The sequence below is a fragment of the Miniopterus schreibersii genome (genome assembly GCF_964146895.1).
Source record: "Miniopterus schreibersii genome assembly, chromosome: 1".
NCBI lineage: Eukaryota > Metazoa > Chordata > Mammalia > Chiroptera > Miniopteridae > Miniopterus > Miniopterus schreibersii.
Window position 1 is genome coordinate 51111121 of NC_138101.1, and position 26984 is coordinate 51138104.

General features: G+C 43.7%; 1 protein-coding gene across 1 annotated transcript; it reads right to left on the reverse strand.

Annotated features, from left to right (window-relative positions):
- Positions 1 to 603: 603 nt before the first annotated feature.
- On the reverse strand, positions 604 to 24104 carry SLC10A6 (solute carrier family 10 member 6). The gene is made up of 6 exons (XM_081128032.1): positions 23445 to 24104; positions 11549 to 11670; positions 9893 to 9981; positions 7022 to 7197; positions 4325 to 4482; positions 604 to 3527 (listed from the first exon to the last, which is right to left on the reverse strand). Exons 1-6 carry the CDS (start codon positions 23816 to 23818, stop codon positions 3313 to 3315), a joined length of 1134 nt encoding a protein of 377 aa, XP_080984158.1. The 5' UTR covers positions 23819 to 24104; the 3' UTR covers positions 604 to 3312.
- Between the last annotated feature and the right edge of the window lie 2880 nt (positions 24105 to 26984).

Consider the following 26984-nt stretch of genomic DNA (forward strand, 5'->3'; position numbering starts at 1 on the left):
TTGCTGCCCTGAGCAAAATCTTGGTTTTGTTAATAAAGACAAAGATAACAATAGATATTGGGGAGCCGCAAGCAGTGTGTGCCTTCCGGTTCTGCCAGTTTCCACCATTTCCTTAGTAGCTAGCACTGGATCAATCTTTAAAAATCTTCCTGACCCCAGAACTATCTAGAAAGTATTTGAAAGTAGTCTTCAGCTTTGCAAGTTTAGAAACATAATTTTATCCATTCACCCAAAATGAGGTATATTCTAAAGGTCGGGCTAAGCAAACTCAGCACACTCGCTGATAGACCACGTGGCTAATTTTTTTAGCTTAGGCCTCTAGCAGAATGACCAAGCCCGACATTCGGCAGCTCCTCCAGGTAGGAAAGTACGTGCACACAAAGGCCGGTCGGGAGGTGGTTAGAGGCCAAGATGTGATTCATTAAACTGGATTAGAATGAATTACTCTTTCTACACCGAGACTTATTGTTACCACACAAGGGAGAAAAGGGGACAGGACGCTCACCACTCACTTCCCATGAGTCATAACAGGTGTTTTCCCACTGCCTACCTTTCCCGGTATTTAGGATTGAATGTTATCTTTCTTATATTTTTCAGAGAGGAAACTGAAGCGCAGAGGGACTGTCACTTGCCCAAGTTGCCCAAATGACAGCTGGGATTCAGCTCCAGGTCTGCCTGACTTCAACCCATGACTCCAGAGGCGGGCCAGCTCTGCAGGTGGAGCCCAGCCAGCAGCGCGGCCAGCCCCGCGCCCGCACCGCAGCACGCCGCCCGGCTACGCACCCGGCTCCTCCGGACAGAGCCCCACTCGCTCCGCTTGACCTTATTTCTCGGGCCCCACCGCTCCTGAGCTTCGCGTAGGCCCTGGCTTCGGTCAACCCTTACTCAGATCAGTTAGAATGCAGCTGATTCAGGTCGAGCCTTTCCAAGTTATATTCTTCATCCTAAAGCAAACGCATGGCCTCTGGGCTACTCGACTGTGGCCAGACCTTCTCAGCAACACATTTACAAACCGTCTCTGGAGATGGCAGTCCTCTGACCCACGTGGCTGCTTTCAGACCCTTACAGTGATTGTCATTGTTTCTGTCTTAAAGAATGGCTTTCGGTGGACTAGTCCGCAGACTGTCCTGACTGTGGTAAATGCTGACTGATGAGCAGTGTTGGATTTTACCATTTTATTTTAAGTTCCTCCATAGAGAAACAGGTTAGAAATTCATTTTCTGGTGGAGTCTTTAAAACTCCTGGTAATCCTCATTTTCGACCTGGGGTGTCTGTGCCAGCACAACTGGACCGCTCCCTGCCGTGGTCTCTCCCCATTAAACTGGAAAGCTCCGGGCAGGAGCCCTTCCCGCCCCACTGCTGCTGGGCCGTGTGGCTACGCGGCGCGGGCCGGCTCCCCAAACACTCCCCTTAGCAGGGGCACGGGTGGGAGCCACCAAGGGGTCAGCGCCAGAGGATTAACGTCCTGTCCCAAGTCGGTGGCACTCTCGTCCATGTAAATATACCTGTGCCGCCTCCTGGGGCTCTTTCTGGACTCCCGCAAAGGCGTGCTTCATTGCTGTGAAAATAGCGTAATCATCACTGTCGTCATTTAACCCACAAGTTCTTGGGAATACTTAGAAAATAAAATTGTAAAGATTTATCTCAGACAATACACTTCCTCACACTTTGTAAGTTTCAAAACTTACAAATAAGAATAGACCGGGGGGGAAAATGGAACCCAATGGAGTCCTGACAAAATCCCATTATGTAGGAAGTTAGGTGATAAAGGTGGGATTTCAAATCAGTACAGAGACAAATGAGTCAAGATGTGATGTTGGAACGATGAGCCGTAAAAAATCAGATTCTCAGCACACCGTACAGAAAAATAAATTCAAAATGGAACACAACATGTACACACTTAGTTCATAAAAGCAAGAGAAAAGCATATGGGACATATTTTTAATGTAAGGATGGAGGAGGGGAGGGGTTTTACAGTGCCAGGCAGTACACACAGCAGCTCGTAAGCACGTCGTGGAGACCCCCAAGATCTCCCGAAAAGGGGCAAATACATTCTCACAAAGGAATCCTTTCACAATTCACAATCCACATAAAAATATAAGTGTTCTAACAATGGATAGATATCAAGATCAGAAACATATTTTAAAAGACTAATATGGCTAAGTATGTAAAAAATCTAAAACTCCTGTTCAGCAAAAGACATTATAGAAAAAAAAAAGATAAAACATAGGGCAAAGGGTCACTCTCCATAATATATCAATCAAAAAAGGGAAAAATTAAAAAGAAGGCAAAGGACAAGAATAGGCAAGTGGTCATGAAAAAATCCTTTACTCATAATTTTTTAAAATCAATTTTAAGTGGGATATTTTCACAAAACAAAATTGATGATCCTTTAGCTGGTCCGACTGTGGGAAACCAGGCCCTGTCGGGCACTGCTCTGCACACAGCGTTGTGGGGAGCAACCCGCCAACGTTTTAATGCGCAGTTGGCCTGGCGATTCAAGTTTAGGAAGTGATCCTACAGAGACGCTCGCGGCAGGGCACAGCGTTTGTAGCAGCATCGCAATACCAATACTTGAAAGCTCTCTGAATGTCCGTGAATAAGGAAGGGTTACGTAAACTAGCCCTTCCCTGCAGTGAAATACTTCTACGAAGCCACTGTTCCAAAGCATGAGGTAAGGTGAACCAGACTGACGTGAAGGTGCTCCATAGCGTGTCATTAGGTGACTTACGAAGCAGCATATATGGGGTAGTCCCAATGTTTTTAAAGTGACATAACGTGTAAACAAAAATTAGAAGGATATACAAGAGCCTGTCACTGGGGAGTGAAAATATGGGGCATTCACCTTTTAACCTCAAATGTTCGTTAAATTTCCTCGAAATATGTATTACATCCATAATCCAAAAAGACTTTCAAGCTGTTACAAATTAACAGTCATTTGAGAAAAGGCCCCATTTTTTAAATAAAAGCAGTATGCTTCCTCCCCAGTGTTCCAAAGGACCTTCCCAAAGTGTGAGTTCAGATTGTCCTTACCCTGAAGCATGAGATGACATCGCTACAGAGTCCCTCCTCTCGTGAGGTTAAAATCCACAACGTGAGGGCGACTTCACACAGCAATGGGCACTACCCTTCACTGCGCCAAAGGGGAGAGCAGGGCAGCTAGTAAATACGTTGTGTAAACCCCAAAAGGACTCCCTGAAATAGGCAGAATACATTCTCAAAAAGGGATCCTCAGACAACTTACAATCCACACAAAGACAGTGCGTCAGCCCTGCACTATCTTTACTGGCTGCGGAGGAGGCCAGCAAGCCCCTACTGTGCGCATGAAGAGACGCGGCCCGTCGGCTTGAGAGCTGCGTGGGGAGCCGTCGGCTCCGACGAGCCAGGAGTGACAGCGACTTCTTCATTCACCTCCAAGAAGGCGCTGGTCTCTTTGGGAGAGGTGGATCTCTTGTCACGGCAGCCTTCTGCACAACCTGGCTTTTCGCTGTGTTTATTCTTCAATCTCCTCTTGTACAACTTATATGCTAGATGTTAAAACATGCAAGTATTAAAAAGTCACTTTGGTAAGGATTATAATTTGGTGACCGTGTGCACTTGTCTACACTTTGGGAAGTTGTTTGCTTTGGGTCCATAGGTATAAACACACAGGAAAAAAGGAGAGGAGAGGAAATCAAGAGGAAACTATGAAACAAAATAATTCAGTGTACCAAAATGGCAATGTCTGTCTGAAATGGACCATTTGTGAATGAGCCTTAGTCGTCAGGTCACTGACGGCTCATCCATTTATTCCATCAGTCTGTCAGCAACTCCTGTGGAGTGACAGCTTCCATGAGTCAGGTGCTCCCCTGGGTGCTGGAAGATAGCTGGGGATGGCAGGTTACTTTCCTCACAGTCTCACCATGAGAAGGAATTCAAACTTGAGTCTAAGACCAGGAGTTTTATTGTTAGGATTTCTCTTATTTTATAGGAAAATTAAACCCCAAGTATTCCTTATGTTTTTATATCAGTAGTTAGTATATAATCAGTTATATCAGCAATCACTGAGACTTACTCAGAGTCTGTTCCCCTGACAACAGTAAAAATTGACTATGGGCCCTGGCCGGTGTGGCTCAGTTGGTTGGGCATCTTCCCATGCACCAAAAGGTTACCAGTTCGGTTACTGGTCAGGGCACATGCCTAGGTTGTGGGCTCAGTCCCTGGTAGGGGGTGTGCAGGAGGCAGTGATCAATATTCTGCTCTCACATGGATGTTTCTCTCTCTCTCCCTCTCACCTCCTCTCTCTCTAAAATCAAACAAGTATACCCAATGGGGCTCAACCCACCTGCAACAATGAGAATTCCATCCAACATCTGGAAGAGTCCATAGGTCAATGGGAAGCTAATCATCTGGACCAGCTGCTGGGTACTGAAAGATAACTGGAGCATGGTGAGGCACATCTGAATATTCTGAGCTCCAGTTTCTAAGGAAATTGTCCTGCACCTACAATGAAAAATTTTTTCAAGAGTTACATTTCAGTAAAAACTATTCTTAAGTGTTCTCTTACAAATAGCAATAAATGTAAGCTATGAGCTTAGGCCACTAAACATAGTTACTGGTTCAATAATTACTTGCTGAGTGCCTACTTTGTAGGTGGTCTCCTGAGAGGCGTTGGGAGTAGGGCCCTATGAACCCTGCCCTGGGAATCTGCTTGAGAAGCCAAGATATACACACAGGAAAAGTTCGACAACCAGACATATCAGGGAGATGCTGTAGAAATTTAGAAAAGGGGCCTCAATGGTTAGAGAAGGCTTCACAGAGGAAGAGTGGGATTAAAGGATGGAGAGAGAGGAAGAGGCATTTCATGTGGGACAGCGATTGAGATTAAAGTTCCAGGGACGGGTGTGAGCTTGGCCTGTCAGGAGGCACTGCACGTGCTGTAAGCCAATCTGTGCAGAGCGGAGGCTTGGAGGAGGTGAGAAGGGAAGTTGAGTTAGAGAACATGAAACAGTATAAACTGAACAACACTTGAAAGTAAACAGAAAGACCTTAAATAAAAACCAAATGTCTACAATCGTTTCTTTGGTGAAAGGTTTAGTAATACTTTCTCTCCAGGTCCAATTATATTTCAACCACTCAACCATCTGTGTTCCTAACTTTGGAAACAAACCCAGGTCCAAATCCTAACTCTATTGGTTTTCTAACTGCAAAAAATAAAATAAACCTCACTTGAAAAAGAAAAAGCAGGAGGGAGAAAAAGGAAGACATAGGCAGGACCTTGGGGGCTGAGGTAAGCATTTCATCTGTCCCCAGGCCTCCCTGAGAGAGAAGACCAAGGGAGTCTTCGGGTTTTTATGGATGGAGGTGAAGAGAGGCGTTCTGGAAGGTAAGCTGGGCTGGAATGCGGCGTGGAACGTGGGAGTTAAAATGTCGTCACTGGTGCAAGACAAGTTCTGTGGCTCTTGTTTTATTTCTAGTGACCTTGTTGCTTGCTATGCTTTTTTTCAGACGACCTTAACTTCTTTCAGACCCCTGTCGATAACTTGATATGATTAAGCTACAAGCTGGACCTCGCACCTGGACCATTCACTGGGCACATGCAGTTTCTCAGTCCCAATCTTTCTTAAACCATCAGGCGTGGAAAAAACGAGAATGTTGACTACACTTTGCTATAGGAATACTTTCTCTCCAGATCCAATTATATTTCAACCACTCAACAGTCTATGTTCCCAACTTTGGAAACAAACCCAGGTCCAAATCCTAACTCTACCACATTCTGGATCAATGAACTTGGTTGAGTTGCTTAACTTCTCTGAAGGGTTTGCTCATCTCAAAATGTGGGTGCTGATAATATCTACCTCTCAGGCTTGTAGTAAATGAGATACTCTTGGTGGAGCCTCACCCAGTACTTGGTACAGTCCTAAATGTTCCCAAGTGAGCTAGAAACAGCATAAAGTCAATTAAAATTTTCCCAAACTCCACCTTTGGAATTCAACTACATAATTTACTTTTCTTCAATAATTCTTTTCTGATTTTAAAGGTAGTACATGCTCAATGAAAAACATAAAATATATACCAAAATATATTACACAACTAAGATTAGTCTGAATCCCACTACTCAGAATACCCTATTAGCATATGGTGTATTTCTTCCAGTATTTCTCCATGCATAAAATTCTTTTTCTCCCTTCTGCAAGATGGGAATCAAAATGCATACTGTTTTCCGTTCTTTTTTAAATCAAATTTATCTCTTAAGTGTTTTCCAAAAGCATTAAAATTGGTACATCATAGTCCATCACATAGCCACATCATGAATTAAGTCTGCAATTAACATCCCTGCCATCAATATTCATGCATCTATCTGATAGCTTCAGGACAGACTTCTAGAGGTAAAACCACTGCTTTAGCTATAAGTATTTATAAGGCTGTTGATATGACTTGTCTTTTAGAGAGTTTATGCCAATTTATGTTACCCCCAATAGTTTATAATAATGCTCATCTCATCTATTCCAATAACATGGAATAGTATCATTTTTAATATTTCACAGCACTTATAAATTATATTCCCCAACTTGTAATGATAATATTTAAGATAAATTTCTATTTTATTTCTCAAGTTTTCCCTTTCTCTTCTTGCCCCTCATAAGTGGCACTTTTTTAAAAATTGGCACAAACAATGCATATATGCTTAATCTCTTGAACTTGCTCATGTCCTAGAATGATCTCTGTATTTAGTGAAACCATCTCAGCCCTCCTATTTAACTACTAGAATGTGAAGAGAAAGGTGTTCAGATTACAAGTGGTCTCAACAATCCAACCCTAATTTCACAGATCACAACTTCCATCAATTTGGCCTTTGCTTTCATTTACATAAAGAATTATTATGATCCTTTCACCCTCTTTACGATGAGCCGTCCTGTTCCATCCACCTTGTAAGTCAAAACCCTTTGTGCTCCCAGACACAACCAGACAGCTAAGCCTTCCAGTGGCCGTGTGTCTAAGTTATTCTTCCCAACAAAGTTTATGGATAAATTAACTGTACCTCTGCCAAGAGTGGTGGGTAAGCAGTGCCAGCAGAAAGCCTGCGATGTAGCCAATCAGGGGAAAGATGAAACTGATGGTCAGGAGCGTGATGTCTGGATTCCAAGACTCTCTCGAAAGCACCACACCAGCAACTGTGACCACCAAAAGGAGGAGCCCACCAATGATGGCCCCAATCTAAAGCAAACCAACAAAGTAAGCACATGTACACATCATGGTCTTTATGTTCTACAATGCAAAGTCCGTCACTGCGCGAAAAAGCTTGGAACCTAGACGTTTTCGAACAAAGAGAGGGCTTAGAGACCACCGAACCCAATCTCACTTTACGGAGAATACACCTGAGATCCAAAGAGGTCAAGTAACTTGGCTAAGCTAGAAACTGGTAAGGCTCAACACAAATAAGTTTTCTTGTTTTATGACCAGTATCTTTTCCCTGCAAGTAGAGGATTTGGCCAGAAGGCTTGGGTAGCAGTTTTCATGCATAGGACATATTTGTAAAATAAGTGAAACCTGACAATAAGCATCCAACACCCCTACACACGCCTCTTAGACACCTCGCTGGTAACCTCTTGTCTGAGATCTTTCCTGCCTGACCCCCTGCCACTCTCTTCCCACCCCCCCTTCAACCACCAATGACTTCTCCTGCTTTAATCCCTGCCCTGTTCTCCTCCAAATGAAATTTACCCAATTGTCACGAAACACTCTGAGTTAATTAATGTAATGTGAGAGGTACTGACCAATACCTCTGTCCTCTCCCAAATGAATACTGTCTCTTTCTTTTGTTGTTTAGCAGGAAGAAAAAAAAATCAGCAAAGAAATTTCCAGTAGTTTGAGTTTTAGATCAGATAGGAAAGAAGCAAGACCTAGAATATTTGGGGAAGATCAGGATCTTGGCAAGCTCCCGTTCATGCCAGGTGACAGCAAACTATGTACCTAGTTACAGCATCCGCCTTGATGTGCAGTGATTCAGGCTGTGCAGGCAGGTAGCCATGGGTACCCAAAACAAAACAAAAGCAGCTCAGTGAACCATAGGTGTGTTCTCGGGGTCACTTTTACTCCCAAACACAAGGATAGACTGGGCCCCGCCGCGATGGAAGGTGCTGGAATATACGGAGAAGGCCTGTGACTATAAAAATCCTCTGAATCTTTCTACCAAAAGGGGGACTTAAAAGTTTAAAGCTCACCGAAAGCAATTTGTTTAGAAAATGAATCATAAAGTTAAAACAGGATTAGGAACAGAGATTGAAGATACGTCAAAATAGTGATTAAAGCATCCTAGTCTTTCTACAAAGCCTCTCGAGAATATTTATGCATATTATTAAATATTTTCTGCCACAAATCCTATGGAATAGCTAAGGGAAAGGGGTTCTAAATCTGCTCTTTACAGAAATAAAACTGAACTACAGAAAATGTATCTGATTTCCCCATTGGCACCAACAGACTATTAGAGGGTCTGGAAACACCAAAATCATGATTTGTTGTTGTTGCTAAATGCCCTTTCAAGAAAATAACAAAGGCGGAGTACTTGAAGAGAGGTTCCCATGATCCTATTTTATTCTCTTGTTTTATAAACAACACACCCCACCTCCCCGCCTTTCCCATGTTCATCTCACTGGAGGAATGGCCGGAATGGTGGGGACTGTAAGGCCCGAAAGCAGCCTCCGTTCGTGGTTTGTGTGGCCAATGGAGTGGCCACGTTCTGTCCGGCAGAGCCGAATAGCAAGAGCTTAAACTGGCCCAAACCACAAACTCCAAACTAAAATGAACTCACATGTATTTGCTAAACTTCTGGTTAGCCCCAAATGTTTATTTCTTTATACATGTAAAATATAACTAAACCATTTTTAAACTCTTCATGAAAGTAGCACATAATACAATCCTCTCCCTTCTAAACTGGTATATAACTGGAAGGTCAGAAAGCATCCCAGGAGATCAGCCCCCTTCTTGAGAATGTCTTCTCTAGGTATTTTAAAAGCCATGGAACAGGGACGTGTGCTTGACTCTCGGGCAGCATGGGACAGCCCTGCAAGGCCGGGGGGGGGGCAGGAGCTCCGTTACCATCACCATGGCCAGGCCCCTCCGTGCGCGCCGGCTGTTTCACTGTGACAGTTCTTCACACCGTGGGGAGCCCCTGCCCGTGTGTACAAACTGCGACTTTAGAAGGTCCCCAGGAATGTTCCTGAGAGGCAGCCCTTGTCCTGCTTGTGAAGGAGACTAGCTTCGCCCCTAACCCCCGGAGCCGCTGCACAGGAGACCAGCTTCGCCCTGACCCCTGGCACCGCTGCACAGGAGACCAGCTTCGCCCTGACCCCTGGCACCGCTGCACAGGAGACCAGCTATGCCCCTAACCCCTGGCACCGCTGCACAGGAGACCAGCTACGCCCCGACCCCTGGCACCGCTGCACAGGAGACCAGCTTCGCCCCTGACCCCTGGCACCGCTGCACAGGAGACCAGCTTCGCCCCTGACCCCTGGCACCGCTGCACAGGAGACCAGCTTCGCCCCTGACCCCTGGCACCGCTGCACAGGAGACCAGCTTCGCCCCGACCCCTGGCACCGCTGCACGCGGCCTGCGCGCCTGTGGCCCTGAGCACGCTCTGACCACGCACAGGCCTGAGCTTTTCTGTCCCTCCAGCAAGAGCCCCACACTTTCCAGGGTGTCGTAAGCCTCAGTGGATGAGTCTGGGGGAGTGGCAGAGCAAGGCTTAGGGAGGCGGAGGAAATATGGAGGTGGGATCCAAAGCCGTAGGGCACGTGGGTAAGCTTGCCGGGTGTGGGACTGTTTGTCCGTCCTGTTTGTCCCAGTCGTGGCCACACCCGCCCGTCACAGCTCTGGTCCGAGGCTGTGCTGCCTGCCAGGCGGAGCTGCTCACCTTGAGAATGATTCTGGATTGTTTGGGGCACCTGTAATTCACATAGACACCGAAGGCCACCGGGACGGTCAGGCACACGAGGGAGATTCCTGAAGGGAAGAAAAAGCCGTGAGACGGCACCCCTCACCCGCACCTCCCAGCCCACAGCTGCTTCTGCTCATGTGGATAAAAGCTTTCATTAAAGCTGCATTTCGTTTCTGCGTCTACTCCGCCTTTTCTTTTTAATCTTTGGAAGACAACGTGTGAAGGGTGTGTGATGCTGCTGGACACTGCCACGCTTGGTCCACCACCTCTCTCAGAATCCCCGACAGTCACACGGGGTTTCCGAGCCAACTGGCAACGTGCCGGCGGCCACCGGGGGGCCGCTTTAGTCCGGGGTCACCCCTGGTGCTATGCGCGGCGCCCCCACCACAGCCACTATTCCCTGTTTCAAGCCAACGGGTCACTTGCTTCACAAAGTGAGAATACCTATTTCAGACATAAAAACAGCAGGTATTACACATACCAAAGCAATTTCTCGTATTCTCCAAGTGCAGCTGGGTAACCCTAAGGCAAGTAGGACAAAATGCCTTTTAATTAACACAAGTGAATGAGGGCATTGAAGGCAGGCTCAGCGGGGCCGGGGTCATCTTGCTGACATTTCCAGAGCCACGTTCCAAATCCGGCCCAATGCCTGCAATACCGGCTCCAAAGTTATACGAATTGCTCATAAAATTTTGGGTTTTAATTATTTATGCATGTCTTTCAGAATATGTTATCAAAACAGGCTATATTGAGTAACTTACTGATCAGCAACGGTTGCACATAAAAATCATGATTTCTAAATTAAGATTTCACTCAAATTTTCACAGATTCAGTGGTCTCCAGCTGTTACCAGGAGATGGCTCTGGTCATGGTTTTGAAATATGAACTGTCGGTTGTAAGCCCTCCAAGTGCTTACTTGAGACCCCAAATTGACACTTCGGAGTTTTAAGAATCACAGTTTCTACCAGTTCTCCAAAGACTCTGAGCAAATGAGAAGAAGCAGATCGTTTTGCCAAGTTTTTCTTCCAAGCCTAGAGAGTTCACAGGGATTTCTGGGAAAAGGGCAGAGTTTAATGAAAAATAATATTCAGGAAAGGAGATAATGAAAAAGATATGGGTAACAGTTGTGACATGTGGACACACTTTAATAATCAATAGAAATCATTTGTGCTAATCAGTAAAGTAGTCAAAGGCTCACAGGCAATGTGAAGGTGGAGTTGTGGGAACTAAGGTCTCACTAGAGCCACTGCCACCCAGTTAACTTTTTTGGTCATGATGAATCCAATTGCTTTATAGTAAATTATAATAGATATTTTTAATAAGTAAGTTTTCTGGTCTTATTTTCAAAAGTGAACTCAAGTAGGGGTTAAGAGCTTGGGCTTCGCAGTCAGATTCCTGAGTCAGAACACTAGTTGTCTTTACCAGCTGAACAAACTTGGTCGAGTTACTTAACCTCCCTAATCCTAAAAATCTAGGAAATGGAACTGGTAATAGAATCTGTACTGTAGGTTACTTGGAGAATTAAATTAGGTAACATAACAACCCCGGCATAAAGGAGACACATAGTAAACAACAGCTATTATTCTTACCATCCCCATTCCTGTAACTTTCCTTTCCCAAACTCATACAGACCTATGTTCTGATACGGAATGGTGAAATAATTCTTCTCATAATTCCAGGACAAGGTGTAGAGATAAAGGCAGAGTGGCATCATTCCCAGGGCAGCCACCGTGGAACAGGTTGTCATACTGATGCTGAAAGTAAAATTAAAATAATGCATAAGATAGAGAGTTTGAAATGAAGAAGTTAGTTCCCTAACCAAAAGCAACTCCCAGACACAACTTCTTAGAGATTACACGGGGTAACCTACTTGAAGCTCACTCCTGTCCTATTACTCAACAAATGATGGCTGCACTTGTGGTCTAGAAAAAGATTTCCAGCTGTTCTTGACATCCATCAATTAACTCTTATTTACTTAAGGATATAGTTGCCCTAAATAATCTGCTAATTATAATAATAAGGATATTTTTCCTTATACAGTTCTTTTCTATTGAAATATAATTTACAGACCATACAATTCATCATTTTAAAGTGTTTTAGACAGACCTATACATCAATTCAACAGGACAGAGAACCCAGATATCAACTCACACCTATATTGCCAATTAATATTTGATAAAGGAGGCAAGAGCATACAATGGAGTCAAGACAGTCTCTTCAATAAATGGTGTTGGGAAAATTGGGCAGGTACCTGCAAAAAAATGCAACTAGACAACCAACTTACACCATACACAAGAATAAACTCAAAATGGATAAAAGACTTAAATGTAAGTCTTGAAACCATGAAAATCCTAGAAGAAAACATAGACAGTAAAATCTCAGACATCTCTCAAAACAATATGTTTGCCAATACATCTCCTAGGACATGGGAAACAAAGGGAAAAATAAACAAATGGGACTACATCAAACTAAAAAGCTTCTGCACAGCAAAAGAAATCAGCCTCAAAATACAAAGAAACCCCACTGTATGGGATATTTGCCAATGATATATCTAATAAGGGGTTAATCTCCAAAATATATAAAGAACTTGTACAGCTCAACACCAGGAAGACAAACAATCCAATTAAAAAGTTGGCAAAGGACCTGAATAGATACTTCTCCAAAGAGGACATGAGACATATGAAAAAATGCTCAACATCGCTAATTATCAGAGAGATACAAATTAAAACCACAATGAGATATCACCTCACACCTGTCAGAATGGCTCCATCAACAAATCAACAAACAAATGCTGGCAAGGGTGTGGAGAAAGGGGAATCCTTGTGCACTGTTGGAGGGAATGAAGATTGGTGCAGCCACTGTGGAAAACAGTATGGAGTTCCTCAGAAAATTAAAATGAAACTGCCTTTCGACCCAGTGATCCCACTTCTGGGAATATATCCTAAGAATTCTGAAACACCAATTCGAAAGAATATATGCACCCCTATGTTCATAGCAGCATTATTTACGATAGCCAAGATCTGGAAACAGCCCAAGTGCCCATCAGTAGATGAATGGGTAAAAAAGAGCTGTGGGACATTTACACCCTGGAATACTACTTGGCCATAAAAAAGGAAATCTTACCTTTTGCAACGGCATGGATGGTCCTACAGACTATTATGCTAAGTGAAATAAGCGAGTCAGAGAAAGACAAATACCATTATCTCACTTATATGTGGAATCCAATCAACAAAATAAACTGACAAAATAGAAACAGAGGCCTGGCTACATGGAACAGACTGAGAGCTGTAGAGGGGAGTGGGGTGGGGGGACTGGATGAAAGAAGGTGAAGGGATTAGCCAAAGAACATATATGCATAACCCATAGACACAGACAAAGGTGTGGTGAGGGCCAGAGGGAAGAGACGGGGGCAGGGTGGGGAAAATGAGAACATCTGTAATAGTGTCAACAACAAAAATGTTAAAAAATAAAACTAAAATTTAAAAAAATTAAGTGTTTTTCATATATTCACAAGATTGTGCAACAGCACTATTTCCAGAATATTTTCATCGAACAAAACAAACAAAAAAACCCAGCCCATTAGCAGTGACTCTCTATTCCCTTCTTCCTCCAGCCCCTGGCAACCAATACTCAACCTACTTTCTGTCTTTACAGGATTGCCTACTCTGGATATTTCTTATAAAGAGAATTATATGCGTGTCCGGCTTCTTTCACTTGGTATGTTTTCAAGGTTCATCTGCGGTTTAGCATGTATCAGTAGTTGTCCTTTTTCCCACTGAATGTTATCTTGATTACTGTGCTTTTATTACACTGTATGAAATAAGTTATTGCTTTATAAATTTCATAACACATTGTTTTTATTTTTTCCAAATATGTGCGGTCTTATTTTTTGTCGTTACTTATTTTAATTGGGGAAAAGCACTTGGTTACACATTAAAATATATAAGCAAGTGTAATGAGAGACCAGGAGCTGGGGAGCAGCGCTTGGGAAGGGCCCCCTGCTGCGACCTGGGGAGAGGGAGCAGAGCGCGTGGCACGCTGGGAAAGCTCAGACAGAGACCTGGTGGAGGACCAGGGGGCACCTTCCATGAAAGCTAAGAAAAGAGAGCTTCCAACTGAAGGCAAAACGCCAACAAGAGATCAGGGAGAAGGAGCACCCAAGAAAGCACCATGCAACTTGCCCCCAACTTCTTGTGTTTCCACCCCAAACCAACGCTTCCCGTCTCCTACCTCCTCCCCAGCCCCCAAGCTGTTTTTCCTCCCTATCTGGGTGATGGAAGCAGCGAAAGAATAAATCAGTAGAATTATAGGAAATAAGGTCAATGGAAATGAGATATCCTCCAGGCCAACTATTTTATCTTTAAATTGCTGGGGGAAATTACGCAACCTGTTCAAGCACGCACAAACTATTTATGGACTGTGAATGCTGCTCTGCCTGATGAGCGGGGCAAACAGCACACGGCGCGCGGCCCGGGGAAAAGCAAGACTTCCCTCCTCCGGCGCCAGGCCCCTAAAGTCCGGGGGGGTCAGGAGCGGAGATGAAATGAGTGGCTCATAGGTTGGCAACTGCTGAAGCCGGGCGAAGTGTAGAGGGGGTTCACTATGCTACTCTTCTACTTGTATACACATTTGAAGTTTTCTACAATTAAAAAAATAAATAAGTGTCCCTTCTTCTTTGCTGGGTACTGTGCAGCACTGCTTCCGGTCGGGTTAGGTGAGGTTTTCTGTCCTATTTTACCTGCATGGGCTTTGCCCTAGAGCCAGCATTATCCATGCACCGCATAGGGGCATCTAACGCATCTCCTGGCCAACCCCGGGGCCATGGGATTCCCATCCTCAGCCCTACTGTGTGCCACCTAAATGCTCTTGGAGGGCCCAGTCCCGGGGGCGGCTGCCATTGCCCTCTGGACGCACTTTCATTGGCATTACCTCATTTGATGCGCACATACAGCACCCTGCATGAGAGCCGTGTCCCTGTCGCTGCGACCCAGACTGGGAGCTGTTAGAGGGCAAGGGCCTTACTGACCTGGCAGAGCCTCATGCCACAGAACACTGGAGAAGCTCATTATATCCCTGTTCAATAAATACATGAATCAAAGGCTGAACCAATATGACAATACTCTGGTGCTAGAAAAATGTTCTTTCTGCCTTGTTGATGGGTCATGTGACTGCAGGTGAGCCGAGAAAATCTTAGTGACATGACCCTTTTACACTGAATTCAAATGGTAGATATCCTCTATAGCAATCCCGAGGAATGGAGACTTTCCGTTAAAACATAATGAAAATCATGCTCCTCCAAGTACAAATGTAATATTTTAAGGAGCAGCTATTTATCTGATTGGTGCCCTTTTCAGAAATCCAGACTTAGGTAATTTACATCCCTTCCCCTTTTTTATTTTTCTATTCAGAAGTCCTGTTTCATACACGCTTGTTCAATGAGTAGAGGTTTATTCTTTGTTTTTTCTTTTTGAAGTAATCACACAATACATGTCACTCTGCAAGTTGGTTGCTTTTTTTCCTCCTCTTAATATCATAGACATCCTTTTACGACATCACATATAGATTAAGTTCATTTTTAAAAATTGCCGAGTACACCATACTATAAATATGCCATAATTTCTTCAGTCACTTTGTTAATGATCAATAAAGGGCTTTGAGTGTTTTCCCATTGTAAACAATGTTGTAATAAACATTCTCTTACATATTTCACTTGAAATAATTCTTTTATTTCTGTGGAATAGATTTCCAAAAGTGGAATTGCTATGTCAAAAGTCTGTTTTTTATTTTAAGATAGTACCAGATTATTTTCCAAAAAGACTGTTGCATTTCACAATCTTGCCTACACTGGATGACTAATCCCTTTTAAATCTCGTGAGAATGTTGAAGAATGCATCTCGATGTTATTTTGTTACACACCCAACTCTGAATGAGGTCGTGTTTGCTTTCATGTTTGCTGGCCTCTTGGGGGTCCTCTCTAAACAGCCTTGATCCTCTGATATTTTCTTTTCTCAGCTCATAGGAGCTCCTTTAAAATTAGGCTACATGTCATCATGTGTAAACAAATGTCTTTGCCAGGTTTATTGGATATTTTTCACTATGCTTGTGACTTTTGCCATAATAAATAGTTAACACTGAGACAGTCAAATCTGTCCATTTTGTACGCTTCTGAGCTCCTTGTCTTGTTAAAGATTTCCCCCTATCCTGAGGTTATTCAAACATCCCCCCACTTTTTACTTTTTTATAGGTTGATCTTTTATTAACTCATCTAAAATATATATTATATGGTGTAAGGTATGAAGCTAATCTATTATTTTCTATATTGAGAGGCAAGTGTGTCTATACTATTTACTAAATAAACAATTTTCCGCCAACTTCATTAGACATTAAATGTTTGAGTATATTCAAAATATCCTTTTTCCTTAGCAAATACCAAATCGTTTAAATTTTGGTGTTTTCATATATGACGGAGCAGACACTCCTATATAAGTTTTGTGGAAGTTAAGTAAGCAAAGACTGCTTCCTAGCTAACGAGCAGGTAAAGGAAGGGAAGCAATTTGCCACAGCTCTCAAACCTCTGGAGCCATGAAGACAGTGTGGCTGGGAAGAGTGTGGCTGGGAAGCTTTTGCTAATTCTTGGTCTGTGACAGTGCCACATCCCTTAGCTCTTCATTTGTCCAAGTCTTGTCAAGAATTCCATATGACATCGCTTTACTCTCGAACTTCTGGGGGAACTTGCACAGCCTGTCCCCCTGCGTGGTTTTGGCTCAAACAGCAGAAAGGTAAGATTCATGACTGTGGAAAGCAAAGTGTGAGATTTATATCAGCCGGTTCTATGTCCTTGAGTACATGGGTTATGCCTCCATCCTTGCGCAATTGTTCAAGCCTGTGATGCTCATGGGAATGGTCAAGGGTGGCGATAGAGGATCCGGGTGCTCTGCCAACGGTTATAAATGACAACACAGCTGGAAAGGCACACAGTGAGCATGTGTGAGTGCAGTGCAAAGTCACACCTTCTGATCGACTGCCATGAAATCCCAACATAGTTTAAACAAAGGACGTGGCTAACTGGGTTTCTTGGCTGTTCACATAGACAAAACTTGTTTGCAAAATCTTACTTTAAAAAACAAGATTCCACTTGCACGAAGAATGGCATCACCATCCTCAAACTATTACAGAGAATAAATAATGAGACAGATTCAGCAAGTCTGGACAAACAAGGAAATCCTGAGCCTCGCTTAAAACATGGAAATTAGATATACACACATTATGTTAAAATGTGGTGTCAATAAGTATACCATTTCGCAATTGGGGTTTCAATTATTAAGATGATTTTGTTTTCAACCAATAAAATAAGAAACTCTGAACTTCAAAACTATAAAAATACATGCTTACTTCCCCACTGAAAAAAAATTTTAATTATCTGTTAGCCAGATGGAAATGGAGTATGCTATAAGGTGGGGGGAACAGACTTGGCCCTAGAAAAGAATTCAAGGCCAGGTTTTCCATCCCCAAATATACGTGTTACTCCTATCTGCTGCCTCTCAATAACAATAACTTATGTACTGAGCACTGCCTGCCAAGTATTATACCTCATGCTTTGAGATACATTTTCTCTTTTTATCTATACAATAACCTGATGTGGAGGTATTATTTCCATTGTATAGACTAAGAAACTAAGACACAGAGAGTTACAGAAACTTACACGAAGTCACATGGATTCCATCTAAGTCCTGTCCCTTGAGATGATCAGTCCTCCACCAGGCATGTCAGAAAAACCTGAAGAATCTGAGGTCCTATTTCCAGAGTCTCTGCTGAAGAACCAAGACACTCCTCAAAGTTCAAAGGTCAAAATTGGCCACTGACCCCCTCAGGCTCCACCACCACGAGTGGTCAGAATCCTTTCTCTGCAGGTGACGACAAAAATACATCCTCAGGGGAAAGGGACCTCGCATGTCAAACATCATCAAGCTAAGGACATAGGAGCTGTCTCGAGCGCACAGCTGCAAACAGCAAACCGGTGGCACTGCAAGAGGAGTTTGTGGAACACACACCGGCAGCCAGAAACCTTCCTTCAGTCATTCACTCAGTTTACCGAGCACCTACCCCCACCACAGGGCTGGCACTGAGCCCAGAGATGAACAAGGCCTCAGGGAACTTACAGACCTAGTGGGTGAGGCACATAAGCAGCCCAACTATTGCACCACTTTCCAACAGGCGACAAGAAAGACTTACATATTTGGTGCTATGGGGACAGAGGGGAGAGGCATCTCTGTCAAATAGTTTCAAGAGAAACATTCAAAACTGGGGTGGAGAGAGGGGGACACTTGGACTTTATAATTTGCTTTGCATTTCTTATTGTCACAAGATACTTAAAACTTAAAAGGACCTCAGATCCACTTCTCGTTTATACACAAAAGAACTGAAAGCAGGGATTTCAACAGGTTCTTCCACACCCATGTTCATAGCAGCATTATTCACAAAAGCCAAGAGGTGGAAGCAACCCAAGTGTCCAAGAACAGGAGAATGGGTAAACAAAATGTGATACGTACATGCAATGGATTATTCAGCCTTTTTTAAACAAAGGAAGTTGTGACATGCTACAACACTGATGAAGACGTTATGCTAAGTGAAATAAGCCAGACACAAAAGACAAATATTTTATGACTTCATTTATATGAGATACCTACAGTAGTCAAGTTCACAGAGACAGAAAGTAGAATGGTGGTTGCCAGGGGCTGAAGGGAAGGGGGGGCTATTGTTTAATGGATAGAGTTTCAGTTTGGGAAGATGAAAAAGTTCTAGAAATGGATGGTGGTGATGATTGTACAGCAATGTGAATGTACTTAATGCCACTGAACTGTGTACTTAATGCCACTGAACTGTACACTTAAAATGATTAAAATAATCCGGCCGGGCGTGGCTCAGCAGTTGAGCACTGACCTAGGATCCAGGAGAATGAGATTCAATTCCCGGTCAGGGCACATGCCCGGGTTGCGGGCTCGATCCCCAGTCGGGGGCGTGCAGGAGGCAGCCGATCAATGACTCTCTCATCATTGATGTTTCTCTCTCTCCCTCTCTCTTCCTCTCTCTGAAATCAATAAAGATATATACATATTTTTTTAAATGATTAAAATAGCCCTGGCCGGTGTGGCTTACTTGGTTAGAGCACCGTCCTGTGCACCAGAAGGTTGTGGGTTTGGTTCCTGGTCAGGGCACATACCCAGGTTTTGGGTTAGATCCCTGGTGGGGACACATGCAAGAGGCAACCAATCAATGTTTCTGTCTTTCTTTTTCTCTCTCTCTCCTTCCTCTTCACTAAAATAATTTAAAATACATATATTTTTAATGGTTAAAATAGTAAATTTCATGGTATGTATATTTTACCATAATGGGGGGGGAAAGGGGCCTCAGACAGTGCAACCCATTGATTTCAGAAATGAGGAAACTGTTATCCAGAGAGGTAAATTGCTCAAAGTTACACAGCTCTTTGAGCAGAGATTAAAACAGACCCTTACTACAGTGCCCTTTTGCCTACCCCACATACTAACTCATACAGTATTTTGTGCCAGGTAAGCTTCTAAGCACTTTATATATATTAACTCATTCAATCCCCACAACAATCCATAAGGTAGGTTATGTTTCTCCCTATTTTATTTTATTTATTCATTTATTTATTTATTTATTTTAAATATATCTTTATTGATTTCAGAGAGAAGAAGGGAGAGGGAGAGAGAGATAGAAACATCAATGATGAGAGGGTTATTGACTGGCTGCCTCCTGCATGCCCCCCACTGGGGATCGAACCCACAACCAGGCATGTGTCCTGACCAGGAATCGAACCACAATCTCCTGGATCATAGGTCGGATGCTTAACTGCTGAGCCACGCTAACTTGGCTGTTTCTTCCTATTTTAGAAGTGAGGAAACTGAGGCATAGAGAATTTACATAATCTACAGAGATGACCCCGTGAGTGACAGATTTGCTTACTGGTTCCTGAGTGCTACTCGTAACTACTACAGCGCACCGCCAGATTTTAGTTTTCATGTTCTACCCTCAAAGGCAAGAATTCTGTCCATCCTTAGTACAACAGACTGCAAAAATGGCCCCAAATGTTCATTCCTCTCTCTTCCATGCCCTCTGCAGTGTGACTTTGCAGCTTACCTCATCAAGAGGCAGAATCAACTTCTTCATTCTGGTCTGGCCTTGAAATTTGCATTGGCCAATGGAATGCAACAAAAGTAATGATAAATGGTTCCAAGCCAAGGCCTCAAGAGGTCTTGTATGCTTCCTCTTTTTCAGACCCCTGCCACAGTCTTGTGATTAGGTCTAGGCCAGCCTGCCAGAGGATGAGAGAACACATGGAGGAGAGCCCTGTTGCCCAACTGAGGCCATCTAAGACCAGTCAACATTTAGCCAGTGGCCAAGCATGTAAGAGAGCCCAGCAAGATCAGCTGAGCTCAGTCCAGCGGGAAAATAATTTCTTATGTTCTCCATACATATGGGCCAGTTGCTTTCCAGAACAGTTATAATGAAGGAAACATTTGACTTGAGATAGAATCAGGTCAGTTGGCCTTCCAGGCTGTGGGAACAACATAGGCAAAAGAAAGATGGAAAAGTGTGGGGTGTGTTTAGAGAACAGTGAGTAGCCCATTAAACTAGAGATAAATTATGTTTAAGAGGTTAATGAGAAATAAACCTGGAGAATGGTGAATAAACCTGAAGTAGGTTAGACCTGGCTTAGTTTCTACCTAACTTAGTAGATGTTGAGAAGCCTTTATATGTATCACATGTTCATTTTCTCCTTACGCCATAAAGAAAGTACTATGACTTCCAGTTACAGAAAAGAGGTCCCAAGTCAGGATTTCAATATAGGCCATCTGAGCCCAGAGCCTGTCTTACTAACTTTCTACAAAACCATGATGGAGAGACCAAAGGTGGAGAGAACATTGTAAAGATACTGCAACTGGCCAATAAAGAAATTGAGAGGCCCTGACCTCAGGCAATGGCAGTGAGAAGGGATGGGAAACAATAGCTATGGGTGGCATTCGAGGGGATGCACTACAGGGCTGACAGAAGATCAAGTGAACAAGGTGGTCCCAGGGGGTGTCACAGAGGAATGCTCAGATGATGAGCAGCCCGGGCGACTAGGAAAATGAGTGGATCATGACACTCAGGATGCAGAAAGTGGTTCAGACACGTTGATTCTGAAAGGCCCTGCCTGGGGTGAACACATGGAGAACTGCAAGTAGACTGGGAGCAGAGTTAGGGCATGAGAAACATGTTTGGGGTCCTCTGCAGAGAGCTAAGTCTCAATGTCCTCATTTGTAAAATGACGTTGTGGTTCTAAATGCTGACTTCTATCCAGCATGAAAAACAGAATTCCTATCTATGAAAATCTATTGAGTTTTGCTGAAAAGTCATTTTTGTTGGTGGAAGAAACGTAATGAATTTGGATGTTATTTCACGCAATAATACTGAATTTTCTCCTTTTTGCCATTTTTACTAAAATTTAAGATTTTATTACTCTTGTATCTGTAAGCTTTTGAAAATGTAATACATAGTCCCCATTTTTAAATGTCATTTCTTACAGAATATTTTTTGCTTGTTTTTTTGTTTTGTATTGTTTGAGACCCAAAATCAAAATTTTAAAAGAAAAAGGGTAAAGCAGCTTATATTTATTGCATAATATTTATTGTGTCTGGCATTCTACATGTATATTTCCTCTTTAAAATATAGTCTTGTGAAGAATAAATTTTAACCCCATTTTAGAGATGAGGAGATGAGGCTTATAGGTTAAATAATTTGATTACAGTTAAAGCTAATTAAGGGAAGTAAAATGAGCTTTATCTTTTATAGACTTCCTACTCATTGGCGTTTTTATCACAATGTCCGCTAATAAGAGATGGTGGTAATAAATATTCTTTCACAGGACAGAAGTGGTTGAGAACACTGTTTAAAGCTTTATGCTCCTATTCAGAACAGAAGACCTGGTGTGTTAGTAAATGGCACGGAAGAAAGTGCCTCAACTACAGCCTGGTGAGAAACAGACGTGAATCCAAATCCGAGCTCTGCCTTACTCATTTGCAGCACCTGGCAACCTCTTAACCCATCTGAATCACAATTTTCTCAGCTGTAAAGCTCAGAATAATAAAAGGTCATGTATAAGGTTATTATGAGAGCCCAGAAAAAAGAAAAAGGGGTCAATGATGAGAATTCATATTGTATTGAAGAGAGATGGTGACTTGAAAACATACACACACACACACACACACACACACACACACACAAGGAGAGAATATGTGAAAGCGTCTACCTCACGCCTAATCAGGGGACTCAATAAATATGTTTCCTTTTTCTTTCCAAAAACTTTCAGATCCCAAAATTTATGGCTGACATACAGACTTTGTATAAAGAATATTTATCATTTCCCAATGCTTACGTTAATGACCATCTTAATTGAATCTGAGTTAGCAATGCATTGAGTGATTCTTTTCAAATCTCTGATAAATGGGTCACTAAAACATTGCCATATCAAAATTAATTATTGGTCTGCACTCATTAAAATTTATAGGTGAAATATGTACCACATGTTGCACATTCAGCACATGCAGGAAACCGGAAACTCATCCGTGCAGCTGACTCACCAAAGTCAACTCCCAGCACAGTCAGCACCTGATTCATTCATTCATCGAATAATAAATCTCAACTATACGACATGCACATCAAACCAAGATTTAAATGTGTAAGTAGTTCTTTCCCTGGGCAGAACATAAAACAGTTTGTTCACCAGTAAGCAAAGGATCTAGAAAGACCACTGTTTTTATTCCTTTCATTTTTCCCATTGTGACTCCTCTATTCTTTCCCCAAATGCTCTCTTTTCTCCCCCTCACATGTATGTGATTAATTCACCCTCATTAAAGCATAAATGAGTGACAGAGCCTAACGTCTCCAAGGGGTATTTGTTTACACCATAATTGGGAATAAGCTCACTGGCTTAAGTGAAAGAAATGGGATTCTCCTGATGAATGTTAAGCATGTGAAAAGCAACGAGAAAGAACGTTTTTAGTCATGTCTTTATGTGGCTCTCCAAGTCACCTCGGTAGGCCACCCCTGGTGCTTAAAACAGGATTCCTAAATCACATAGCCCTAAACTCCTTCATTCAGTCACCAAAGCACTGACTTCGCATAGTAGGTGCACAGGTGACATTTGCTGCGGAACTACAAGGCCTCTGTCACTGGCTTCCTGGGATCCCCAGCCTACGTCCTGGGAGATATAAACCAAACCCCACCACTCGGAAAGGCAGTTGCCAGTCAAACAGAGGTGCAATCCCAGCGAAGGCAATTTTGAGCTCAGAAAGGAAAGTCTTCCCAGGACTGAACAAGTCTCTGCAAAATGTTTCCCGCTTGGATCTCCACCTGAAAATTGGCAGAGTTTTCAACATGAAAAAATGTCAGTCAGCTCCCACCCCCAGGCAAAGTGCTATCCGGGGAAGACTGAGCTGGGGGGGAGAGGAGAGGGGTAACTTACCTGAGATCCATATCTCCATCAACCCAGAAGGTAAGGATGTTGGAGCTGGCTCCCCCCGGGCAGCAGCCCATGATAAGAACAGCAATAGCTTGGGCTGTCTTCAGAGAAAAGCTGATGGCCAGGAGATAGGCTATAAGAGGCATGAGCCCGAACTGGCAGAGCAGCCCCACAGCAATGCCCCAGGGCCTCCTGATGTGCGACCACAGCTTCCGGACCTCCACGGAGCACCCCAGCGAGAACATGATCAGGCCCATCATCACGGCGGACACCACGGTGAAGACCAGCCTCAGGTTCCCCGGCGGCAGCAGCGCCACCGGCAGCTCCTGTGAACTGTTCGCAGGGCAGGCGGAGCCGTTGGAGCAGTTGGCTCTCATCTCATCTCCTTAAGGCAGCATCACGAGTGAACATCTGCCGAGGTGCCTCGCAGGTGGATCCTGCCACGGTTTGCAATAAGGCAACGAAGTCACGCGTGCAGGATCCTTCCGACAGCCACTGGCCAGCCAGGTGACTCACCCTGATCTGATCAATTTCCTGACGACACCATACAAGCAATTAGCTTGGCCCCGGAACGTATAATAAACTGCGGGAAGCAAGGCTCCCCTCCTCTTCTCCTCGCCACTGAATCTTAAAGAGGAATGAGACAAACAGGCTCATTGTCAAGTGAGCGATCGGGCTGTGTCGTCAGCATCACATTGTGTTCCAGGAAAGTAGGGTGGATGCCAAGACATAATTTCCTCAAATTCAGCAGGGATTTCAACGAGCCAGGATGCGACGTTTCAGAGAGAGAGAGAGGCTAATTCTGGGGGGAAAGGGGGTGGGGGGGAAGCAATTAAGCCAAAGCCCTGTGTCAAAGCATTAGCAAAGAATTTCTGTTGGAAATATTAACGTGAAGGGCTGCCAATTAAGGCAATGGCAGGGGGAACTAAGGATAATTTCAAGAGAGCTTCAGAATGAGTCTCCATTTTCCCTCTTCCCACTTCCCTTAGAGTCTGTGTCTAAAGTCGGTAATGAAACACCTGTAAGAATGTGATAGAAAGCACCTGGTTACGCCTCATGAAACATGTGGAAACTCATTTCTGTGCCCAAATAATTCAAGGGAGCTGTCACTTTCCTTTGGAAGATAGTGTTGGCTTTGTGAGGCCACACCCTGGGGCGGCCTGGGATTCCGCAGGGAACGTAGCAAAGAGCTTGTCTGAAGCCTGGGAACGGGCTGAGGTCAGCCCCTGACCGCAGTGGCCCGGGGCCCCCTGTGCTCTAACCAGGCACCGCTGGCGAAACCAGACGAGGAACGCACGGGTCTGTGAAACGAAACCTCCAAAAACGCAGAGGCCCCACCCTTTCCCACAGACAGCAGGAAGGTTATTTGTGGGACAAAGGTTGGGGACAAGGTACACTTTTATAAGTGCCTCGGCCTTATAAAGGGAAGACTAGCATGCATTGTTCATGGTTTGATTAGCAAATTATTCTTCAGGACAAGATGGCCATGTTTACTGTGTAAAAATACAAGTTGAATACAAATGTAAAATAGCATCTAACTATTTGAAGAAAGTATAAACTGCCTTAGGCCAACACATCCCAAAGCAGCTCTGAAGGCAGAACCCTGCTGGAGGCCACCAGAGGTCAGCGTGACAACCTGCGGCCACCAACCTGTTTTGTGCCTGAGAACAAGCCAGGGTTTACCACAAGCTTGCAGGGCCCGTCAGAAGCAACCCAGCGCCACCTGTAGTATGTTTACGCAGAGCCAGCTGGAGAACGGACACTCAGAAACCGGCTGTGTCTCTGGAAAGCTACGTGTGCCCAGCCTGAATAGTGCAGAGGTGTGGTGGAGTGAAGGGGGAATGCACGAGGGAGAGAACTGATTTTCTGGGTACCTACTGGGTGACAAGGGTATGCTAGGTGCTTTATGCATATGTGGCTATGTCTGATGAAGCAGAACTTTTTAAATAAAGTTATTAGTAAAGTTATTTAGTAAGAGAAGGTATCAGACATTTCTTTCTGGATAAAATCAAAAAGTTCCTTGGCAGACCTTCTTTGTTCCTGGAAGAGTCACTTAAATTTATTAGCTTAGTAAGTAACCTCCATTCCTGATTAAGGAGATGTAATAGCAGATGCTCAGCGCCGATGCTGGAGGAGGGACCTAAATTTGCACACGGCACTGGAAGAGCCTCCTACAAGGAAATGTGACCTTGGCCACTACCCTTTTGAAATTTATTGTAATCAGAATTTCTCAACTGAATTAGGATGATTCCAACTGATATCCACTGGCAGGAAAGAATACCAAGGTCCAATAACCCACCCTGAAAGGGATGTCTGAACAACTGACAAGTTGCTCTGGATCCAGTCACCCTGGCACAGGTGTCACACGATGACCGAGTTTGTGGTTGTGACCTGAAGAGAAGTAACCTTGAGAGGCCAGATCCTAGCAAACAGTCGTGTGTGCTAGGATCAGAACGAGAAGGCACAGTGGGTAAGGGCCTGTTGGACTGGGTGGGGGCAAAAGGTCCCAACAAAAACAATAGCAGCTGAAACCAGGGCCTCCTGGTGACTGGTCAGACTTTTCCAAGTTTCTCTCCATCTGGGGTTGGGAAGGAGACTCCTTTGGAAGAGTAAGCCCCTGGGGTTCTTGCTTCATTTGTAAAAGACACTTTCCACAGGTGATTCTAAACTTAGTGGCATGTAGGAATTCAACAATTAATTGGAAAATTTTAAAAGGTATGACCAAACCTATACACCAAGGTAGGGAGGCGGGTCCCGGGGTCCCGTTTCATCTTCTCATCCATTCTGCGAGGTGAATGCTATCAGTCCCCACTCTGCAGGTAAGGAAACAAAGGCCTAGTGGGGCTGTGTAGTTTGTCCAAGGTTACTAACAAGTAAATGTAATGCCAGGATTGAAATCCAGACTAATTCTCAGCCTGTTTTCACTTCTCTGGAGCACATGAAGTGGGAGCAATGGAAAACAGTCTAACATGATCATGCCAACGACTGAACCACACAGGCGTAGCTCAGGGATAAAACACTATTCCCCATAAAGATGAAGACAAAAACCAGCTAATCCCTAACCTTTCATTTTATCTCATATGCTCATAAATGTATAAGGCACCTGAACATGTTCAACATATATGCACCTTAATTTTGAGATCCAGTTCTATAAATCACAGGAAGTATTTCATGTATTTCTGTTCTCTGCAAATAGAACCAGGGGTGGAAGGTAGTTTTCAGCAAAACCAGCGGAAAGGCCTATGCTCCTCAGTCTGGGAATGTAAATGCTGAAGGGAAAGCACCGAAAGGAAAGGTAATGAAACGTGGCTGCGGAAATGTTCTCCAAACTGAAAATCACCACAAGGGGAAACTTCTAAAAGCTTGTAGGACATAAAAAATCCTATAGGGTCCCAAAGAGTTTAGGCAAATTCATAAGAAATGGATCCAAAACAAGCTTAAAGAAATTGGTGGTAAGGAAGCAGACTGTTTATTCATAACAAAAGGTAAAAAGCCTAATTCTATATTTTTAAAAATCAAGCTTCAAAAATAAAAACACTATTA